Source organism: Bison bison, unplaced genomic scaffold (assembly GCF_000754665.1).
Source record: "Bison bison bison isolate TAMUID 2011002044 unplaced genomic scaffold, Bison_UMD1.0 scf7180017864155, whole genome shotgun sequence".
Lineage (NCBI taxonomy): Eukaryota > Metazoa > Chordata > Mammalia > Artiodactyla > Bovidae > Bison > Bison bison.
In genome coordinates this window covers 933,215-943,040 of record NW_011494727.1, presented here as the reverse complement: position 1 = coordinate 943,040, position 9,826 = coordinate 933,215, and the positions used below count along the sequence as shown (strand labels likewise).

General features: G+C 44.8%; 1 protein-coding gene across 3 annotated transcripts in view; it reads right to left on the bottom strand.

Moving 5' to 3' along the window:
• FANCI (Fanconi anemia, complementation group I) overlaps positions 1–7,965 on the bottom strand; it is a 64,213-nt gene extending 56,248 nt beyond the window's left edge. For all 3 annotated transcript variants that reach the window (XM_010841026.1, XM_010841024.1, XM_010841025.1), the window contains exons 1-2: positions 7,851–7,965; positions 3,934–4,035 (exon numbers count right to left, since the gene is read on the bottom strand). In XM_010841026.1, the coding sequence (XP_010839328.1) occupies positions 3,934–4,017 (84 nt within the window). In that variant the 5' untranslated portion in view covers positions 4,018–4,035; positions 7,851–7,965. The remainder of the gene's footprint in view (positions 1–3,933; positions 4,036–7,850) is intronic.
• Between the last annotated feature and the right edge of the window lie 1,861 nt (positions 7,966–9,826).

Below are 9,826 nucleotides of genomic sequence, written 5' to 3'. Positions count from 1 at the left end.
ACCATTACAATGGGTCTGAATGTTTATGTCCTCCAAAATTCATGTGTTGGACTCTTCAGACCCATTGTAATGGTATTTGGAGGTGGAGACTTTGCCAGGTGAATAGGTATAAGGACGGAACTCCCACAAATGGGATTAGAGCTCTTATGAGAGATCCCACAGAGCTCCCAGGCTCTTTCTACCATATGAAGGTACAATGTGAAGCCTGAAATCCGGAAGAGAGCACTTACTTGACCATATTGGAACCATCATCCAGGACTTTTGGTCTCCAGAACTATGAGAAATAATTGTTGTTATAAGTCACCCAGTCTACTGTATTTTGTTATAGCAGCCTGAATGGACTAAGACAAAGACAGATTTCCTCATGGTTTAGAAGTGAAATGGCTGTGGTGATAAAGGAAAAAGAAAAATCAAGGAGAACTCAAATTTCTGGCTTAAGCAACTAACTGGCTAGATGGTGACACCATTTACTGACATGGTGAAAATTTGGGATTAAGCAAGCATCTAAATCTTCCAGAGGGCTTGTTAAAACAGAGACCCTCACTTGCAGTTTCTGACTTAGCAGATCTGATGTGGGGCTCAGAACTACTATTTCTAAGATATCCAAGTGGAGATGTCAAGTTGATAACTGGATATGCCAAAGTAGAGCTCAGAGAGGAAAGAGGTCAATGGGAACATGTAAGATCATCCAGGGAGAAAATGTAAAGATAAAAAAAGCACAAACATTCAGTGATTAAGCAGCAGCAGCCAGAAAAAACTGAGAAGATGAGGTTGATAATATCCAGACAAAGGACTACCACAGAAGCCTTCTACATGTGCCTGGTCTTTCTGACTGGAGTTTCTCTCTCCCTTCTTAAATACTTAATAAGGAAGTAGCTGACTGCTCCGCCTGGAACCTCCAATAGCCCTTGACATAACCCTTATTAGAGGAGAGGTTCCCAACCAGGGATTACCCCCTTACCTCCACCCCAGGCAGGGTATACAGGGCAATGTCTGGAGACATTTTTAGTTGTTATAACTGGAAGGGTGCTGTCACCTAATGGGTGTAGGCCAGGGATGCTATTAAACATCCTACAATGCTTAGGACAACCTCCCTCAATAAAGAATTATCCACTCTAAAATATACACAGTGCCAAGGCTGAGAAACCCTGACTCTTCTTGAAAAAATTCAGTTTTAAGAGAAGGCAACATGGCATACGGGGAAAAAACTGGCCCCAGAATCAGAAGACCCAGATATGAATCCTCGCTTTGCCATATATTAGCTTTACAACCTCAAGTTATCTAACCTGTTATGCGTGTCTAGTCCCTGCCTCAAAGCACTGCTAGAAGGGTTACATTAGATGACAGGCAGAGAGGACCCTGTGCAGTTCTAGTGCACAGCAGGTTCCAAACAAATGCTGGCTCTCTCCCACTCCTCCTGTCCTCTATTCCTGTTTCGTCCTCCTCCCTCTAGTTACATGATCTGCAGTCTTAGTTTTTGACCTTATTCAGTTACCTTTTTACTGCATTTTAAAATGCAAAAGTAAACCAAGTGTGTGTTAGTCACTCAGTCATTTCCAACTCTGTGACCCCATGGACTGTAGCCCGCCAGGCTCTTCTGTCCACGGGATTCCCTTAGGCAAGAATACTAGAGTGGGTTAGCCATTCCCATCTCCAGGGGATCTTCCCCACCCAGAGACTGAACCCAGGTCTCCTGCATTGCAGGCAGATTCTTTACCATCTGAGCCACCAGAAAAGCCCCAAGTAAGATTAAGTATTCTTGCTATGTTGGAAGGCTTAACATTTTTTCTTTTAGTGGACAGACTGGAACTACCAAGTTAATGGCACCATGAAAATAGATTTTTATAAGACAGGACATTCCTCATTTTCTGTTGTTTGATGCTTCCTCGTGAGTAGACTGAGTTTACACATTCTTGGCCAGAATACAAGTGATACTGTGTCCTTCTTGGAGTATTACACCTGGAGACATGTGATACCATCTGTCCTTCACTGGTAGTATGAGTCTGATCACCCAGTCAAATGTGTTGCCTGATTTTCCCACTTTATAATTATTTTTTCCCCTCCCTTTGCAACCAGTATGCAGTTTGTGGAAGTAACTTTAAGACCATGCAAGTATCGTGTTCCTCATCTCACTTTCTCTTGTATAATGAAAAAGCCCAGCAGCAACCTCTAATATCAGGTTCTCAAAGTCAGCATCACCAGGTATGGCACATCACAAGCCCAGTGATATAACACACAGTGAAAAGGCATGGAGCCATTTCTGTGGTCTTTTTGCTAAGGATGCATGTCCTGAGTCCAATCATGAGACACATCAGTCAGCAAAATAATGGATCAAAACTCTTCAGTGTTCTCAAAAGACAGAGAAAGACTGAGGAGCAGTTGCTGATTGCAGAAAATCAGGGGAAAATAACAATTAAGTGCAGTGTAGGATCCTGAGTGGGATTCTGGAACATAAAAAAAAAATGGGTATCAGTGAAAAAACTACCAGGCAGGGTTCAAATACTCTTTAGTCTCACTAAAGGTATTGTACAAATATTAACTTCCTGGTTTGTAAAATTTTACTGAAATTATTATGTAAGATGTTAACACTGGGGAGAGAACTATACAGAAACTCTACTATTTTTATAACTTTTCTGTAAATCTAAAATCAATTCAAAATAAAAAGTTCAAAAAACTGCTCCCTGGATTTAGCATCCACTGCTGCTTCTGCCTGATCCAATCTTGATCATGACTGTTGCCAAATGACGATTTTCTAACTTTATGGTAAGCAAGAACCTTTCCCACCATTTATTTTATCAATATGGACTCACAGATTTCTTTATATTTCAGTGGTTTATAATTCATAACTGAACTTGATTATTTTGATGTTCACATTTCACCAATGGAAGCCCCTTCAAGCTGTCTTTATCAGGAAGCTTTCCTTATGTATATACATACATTACGTAATATGTGTGCTCTAAAACAACTTGTGTAGCACTGGGACTATCTAGCTCTTACCTCTGATTTCTAAAGGTTTGGTAGAAGCCTCCTGAAAAACTATCTGGGCCTGGTATTTTTGTTGAAGTATAACTGCTAACTTTTTTTCTTTTATGAAAATTGATCTGTCTAAGCACTCCATCTCAAATTGGGTTGATTTCATTAAACTGTATGTTCCCAAGAAATTATAGTTGTATAAATGTACACAAATGCCCTTACTGCTAAGCCACTTCAGTCATGTCCGACTCTGTGCGACCCCATAGACAGCAGCCCACCAGGCTCCGCCGTCCCTGGGATTCTCCAGGCAAGAATAGCGGAGTGGGTTGCCATTTCCTTCTTCACTGCAGGAAAGTGAAAAGTGAAAGTGAAGTCACTCAGTTGTCTCCGACTCTTAGCGACCCCATGGACTGCAGCCCACCAGGCTCCTCCATCCATGGAATTTTCCAGGCAAGAGTACTGGAGTGGGGTGCCATTGCCTTCTCCAAATGCCCTTAAGTAGTCCATATCTCTTCCTCTCCCCCATTTCTTTACATCTATGCTGCTGCTGCTGCTCCTAAGTCACTTCAGTCGTGTCCGACTCTGTGCGACCCCAGAGACAGCAGCCCACCAGGCTTCCCCGTCCCTGGGATTCTCCAGGGAAGAACACTGGAGTGGGTTGCCATTTCCTTCTCCAATGCAGGAAAGTGAAAGTGAAGTCGATCAGTCGTGTCCAACTCTAGCGACCCCATGGACTGCAGCCTACCAGACTCCTCCGTCCATGGGATTTTCCAGGCAAAAGTACTGGAGTGCGGTGCCATTGCCTCCTCCGTTACATCTATGAGTTGTTATCAAATAAACCCTTGTCTCCTAAGGTGAGTGGGGGATAGATGAAGCGGCAGAATTAATTCTAACATGTCCCTTACATCTCTCATCATGCCTGGCATCTACTTTTGGCAGAACTTGCTTCCCAATACTCACATCATCTTCTTTCAGGATTTGAAGAAATTCCTGTAGGCCATCTGCCGTTTTTTCTGCTGCTAGAGATAAAATTTTCTGGTCCATTGTTGCACAAGCAAGGAACTGAAAAGGAAAAATGTCAAGAGCTGGATAAAACTCCCAAAAGTAAACAAGTTTGATTTTTTCCCTTCTCTACTTGTTAACTGAGTATTTCAAATATGTTATGTACACAATGAATACTCAACAGGCTAAGGACTACCAACTGTAGGAGTAGGTGATTCTTAACCAAACCAAAGAATCTGGAGAATCCCCTGGAATTTCCTTATTAGAAAGCTGTAGTCAAATTAAGTCGTCTCATAATTCAATTGTTCACATTTTCTTTTTTTTTTTTAAGTATCTACCCATTATGCTACCTAGAACAAAGCTGTCATTTAACAGTATTGCAAATATATACTATTATCTACACATACACAATAAATGAATAAAGCAATAGCACTGTAAACACATTTATACCAATTAAACGGTACAAAAATAAATGAGAAGTTAACAAGGCTAAGAAATAAAAGTGTGCTCAAACATCAAGCAGGCTTCCCAGCAAAGGAAACCTTGAACTGGAATTTAAAGATTAAATGTAGATAGTCACCACAACCACATGGTGTACATTACTGGGGAGGAAAGTACTGTCAACAAAGGCATTCATAAGAGAATTTGAAAAACTTACTCGGGGAAAATGAGTACGTAGCCTGAGGTAGAGAGTTCAACTAGGGGAGCAGAGAGAAGGAAGGCTAGTAAAAGGGAGGGGCTAAGCTGTGCAAGATCTCAAATGTCGAATTAAGGAAGTTAGGCCTTATTCTGTAAGTAATAGTGACAAAAAGTTCTGGAGTAAAAGAGAATCTGACAAGACTGAAACAGTGTTTGAGGAAACTAAATATGTCATCAATGCGCAGATTAAAGTAGGGAGGGAATAAGGAAGAAGAGCAGAGGCTAAGAGTCTACTGGGAGCTATTTTAGTGGTAGTGACAAAGGCTGGTGTTGGGGGCTGACTCTGGAGACTGCAAAGGAAAGGGTGAAATGGAAGCACATTAGGCAGATAGGATTTAGTGAGCAGTGAGTAGCTAGGGAATATTACGAGAAGAGGGCAATGCAGACTGGTGGAAAGAAAACCTCCTCCTGTATTTCCTGCTGCTTTCAATCTCCCTAAATTATACCATCATCCACCCAGCTGCTGAAACAAGAAACCTGGGCAACATTCTTAACCACTTCACCTTCATCCTTCACATCCACTACCAAGTCCTGTGTCCCCAAACATCTCTCAAGTCTACTTCTGAGATTCACTACTGCCACATTATTCCAAAGTCACCATCATCTCTCACCTAAACTACTACACAGCTTCCTAACTCATTCCCCACCCAGCAGCTAAAATGTCTTTGAAACACAAACCAGATTTGTGATTCATCCTCATCTTAAAAACTACTCGGTGGCTTTCCATTATTAGTCCAAAATCCTGACGTCAGGATATAAAGGTTTGGTTCAGTCGCTCAGTCGTGTCCGACTCTTTGCGACCCCATGAATTGCAGCACGCCAGGCCTCCCTGTCCATCACCAACTCCCGGAGTTCATTCAGACTCATGTCCATCGAGTCAGTGATGCCATCCAGCCATCTCATCCTCTGTCATCCCCTTTTCCTCCTGCCCCCAACCCCTCCCAGCATCAGAGTCTTTTCCAATGAGTCAACTCTTCCCATGAGGTAGCCAAAGTACTGGAATTTCAGCTTTAGCATCATTCCTTCCAAAGAAATCCTAGGGCTGATCTCCTTCAGAATGGACTGGTTGGATCTCCTTGCAGTCCAAGGGACTCTCAAGAGTCTTCTCCAGGTCTCCTCTCCTTCAGGAGAACGGAAGGACGCCTGCAGCCTACTCTAGACACCTCATCTCAGATTCACTGCAGCAAGCGGAACAAGCTTGGATTTGATTCCTTGAGACCCAGGAAGATGTCTGACCATCCGCATCCCCATCCGCATCCGCATCAACATCAGCATCAGCATCACCATCAGTGCAAGGAGCCCTGCCATCCACCTCCAAAAGTGTGCCCACCCAAGTGCCATGAGTCTTGCCCACCTCATCCATGCCCACCTCCACTAAGCCAGAAGAAATGCCCTCCTGGGCCACCATGCCCACCATGCGAGCAGAAGTGTCCACCCAAGTGGAAGTAACAGCACCAGATTTCATCTGGACCAAGAAACAAGATCCAGGCTCTCCCATTGTCCTCCCTGTGGCCATGGTGATGGATTGTATCTTCCTTAATCTCCCTCCTGGACTGACAGCTGGCAGAGAAAAGGCTTGCTTCCTGAAGCTGACACCACGTTGTTGGAAGAGCAGCAGGATCATCGCTTGATCTCTCTTTGCCATCTGTGTGTCTGTATCTGCACTGTGATCTCGACCCCATGAGCAATTAGCGTGTCTATTCTTTGCTTCTCCAATAAAGCATATTCATAGTCCAAAAAAAAAAAAAAACAGTCTTCTCCAACACCACAGTTCAAAAGCATCAATTCTTCGGCGCTCAGCCTTCTTCACAGTCCAACTCTCACATCCATACATGACCACAGGAAAAACCATAGCGTTGACTAGACAGACCTTTGTTGGCAAAGTAATGTCTCTGGTTTTGAATATGCTATCTAGGTTGGACATAACTTTCCTTCCAAGGACTAAGCGTCTTTTAATTTCATGGCTGGTCCATGTTAATTCCTTTTCATCACTCTATATTCCAGCTACACTGAACTGCTCAGTCCTTCAAACCCCCAAGTTCCTCCTGCCACAGTCAATTCCACATGATTTTCTGTCTGGAACTTATATAAAAATAAATACCCCTTCTTTCATCCCCTGCCCACCGATCTTTTTATTGTTAATTCCTAAAAATCCTTCAGGTCTCAGCTCAATCCCACACTCCTTTACAAGCTCAGTCTAAACACTCCCCTATTACATTCTTTCAAGGCAACTGTAATCTCTCACCATCACCACACTTTTAACATTACACTTACTATTAGATTAAGAATTACATCTCCCACTCCATTACAAACTCCAAGAGGGCAGGGGGCCACCTCTGGTTTTATCACTGAATCTCCAAGACTTAGCACAGTACGCTCGTAATAGGTGCCCAATAAATATTTGTGGGGAAAATGACATTGATCCTCACACCAGTCCTCTGAGGTTGGTGCTATTACTCCCAATTCAGATGAAGATCATTTGGGATTCAGAGAAATTAAGGAACGTCCCCCAAAGGTTAGAAGGCTAGTAAGTTGCAGAAGTAGAACTGAAACCTAAGTCTGTCCAATTCCAGACCCCAAAACCCATGCTTTTACCTACTACTGGGGACTCTTACCTACGATTAGCCCCTCTATTAGGGGCTGAATGGTAGAGGATTCAGAAAAGGGATATCAACCAAAGAAACGTCCAGCCCTAAAGGGAAGATGCTGAACTCCTTCTATTTCAGCAGGTGCATTTGCTAAATTAGTCCTAAAACCAGAATTGAGTAGCACACAGATAGGTGGCTGTTAAGTCCCTGTGCGGATAGCAGACTCCTTGTCCAAAGGCCCTGAGGTTAGTGAGGCACCACGAAAGGGAGACGCCGCGGGTTTAGCACCCGGGCTTCTCGGAGAGCGAGAAGTAAACACAGAGAAACTATAAAACAAGGCAGCTGGGGATAATCGCTGTGACCGAGCTACAAAGGCGAAACGGGTTTAGAGAAATGTCTCAGACGTAGGAGCTGAACGCTGATGGAGAGGAAGAATTTAACGAGAGGGCCAAGGGTGTAGGCCGCCCGAGGAGCAGGAAACGCTAAAGGCCACAACGGGAGACGCCAGGGCACAGACTCTTTCGGGCCAAGGAAAAAGCCAGAACGCCATTCGGAAGGGGCGCCGTCCTGTCCTCCCAGACCCCTTACCTCCCGGGAGCTGAGTCCCTCCTCCCCTGCGACGCGCGAAGCTCCTCTAGCCGGTCACTACCACTTCAACGCAGCCACTGAATTCCAAAAAACCCGCGCAACCTGCCGTTTCCGTCCTTCCGTTACCCTGAGCAACGGGTCCCGCCCCCTGCGGCTTATTTCCGTTACCCGGGAGCTCGTGCTTGGAGCGTACCATTAAGACAACTGGGGAGGGGGGGGAGCTGTGGAATCCTCGGACGTTCCCACTCAAAGTGGGGGGGGGAGCACAATCTCTGAACGCTAATTCGGGACCTCAGAATGAGCAGGGGAAGTGTGGCCCGGGCATAGTCACCACGATGTCCTGACCAGTTAAGGCTTTCCTATGTACTATTGGGGAAAGGGTCAGTGAGAGAGGCAATGAACCAAGTAATGGCTTGCTGCATGGGAAATGCCTGGAAGGCAGAGGAAGGCTCCTACTCCTTGTGCCGTAAGAGGTGCCAGTTGCCCCTGTAAAGGAAAAATAAATGTTGCGTGCAATTCCTGTTCTTCAGGAATCAAGTCTGTAGCCCTGCAGTCTCCGGTCTCAGTGTGCCTGAAGGGAAAACAGGAAACGTTCTGTGTTTTGAATATACTGATCCTTAGATAGTGAAAATGCAAATCTAAGGAATAATTTAAATGAACCTAGATTCCTGCATTCATTGGAAGGACTGATACTGAAGCTCCAATACTTTGGCCACCTGTTGCAAAGAACCCATTCATTGGAAAAGACCCTGATGCTGGGAAAGATTAAGGGCAAGAGAAGAAGTGGGTAACAGAGGATGAGATGGTTGGATGGCATCTCTGACTCAATGGACATGAGTTTGAGCAAACTCCAAAAGATATTGAAAGACAGGGAAGCCTGATGTACTGCAGTTCATGGGGTTGCAAAGAGTTGGTCACTATTTAGCGACCGAACAAGATTCTTGCATCTTCCTACACATAGAAGAGCATTTAAATCATTATCTTGAAATGGCTGGGTTTTTGTGTATGATCAGTTATCTTTTGATGTTCAATTTGATGGATGGATTTCCCACCCATCCACCCACTGCAAAAAAATCTCATATATATCCTCCCTTAAGGGCTAAGCTGTTTCCTGGGTTATCATTCTGTGTAAGGTCCCTGGATAAAACTTAACTCACTTTTAGGTTGTGTATTTTTCTCTCAGTTGACAGCCCTAAGATGTAAGTCCATGTGGCTAGAGGGGTTATTGCATGCAAAACCTCAGCATTTAGCACAAAGCCTGAGCTACAGTCTATGAAGTCGCAAGAGTCAGACAAGACTTGCAACTAAGCCACCACTGCTGGCAAAGCAGTAAATATTTGTAAAACAAACAACTGACAGTAGAACAAAGAGCAATGGAGGGGAGGTTTGAGAGCCTGTGTTAGGTTGAAGGGGCAGCTTGTGCAAAGGGTCTGATGGCAACAAGCAATCAAGCCCCCGGCTGGCTCAGGAGATGCAGGTGCTTTGGATGGAGGTGGAAAAGCAGTCTTTTTCACATTAGGAGCAAGTGAGGAACAGCTCAAGACTGAAGTCAGGATCCCCTGCTGCTGCTGCTAAGTCGCTTCAGTCATGTCTGACTCTGTGCGACCCCATAGACGGCACCCCATCAGGCTCCCCCCGTCCCTGGGATTCTCCAGGCAAGAACACTGGAGCGGGTTGCCATTTCCTTCTCCAATGGATGAAAGTGAAAAGTGAAAGTGAAGTTGCTTAGTCATGTCCAACTCCCAGCGGCCCCATGGACTGTACCCTACCAGGCTCCTCCGTCCATGGGATTCTCCAGGCAAGAGTATTGGAGTGGGGTGCCATTGCCTTCTCTGAGGATCCCCTTAGGAGGCTCTAAATTGTCCTGAACAAAGGTGGTGGTGGCCCAGGCTTGGGAAAAGGTGGGAGGGGTTGAGGAATATTCAGGCTTGAGTGACAGGGGTGGAAGTGGGTGATACTGCCAATGAACTGACACA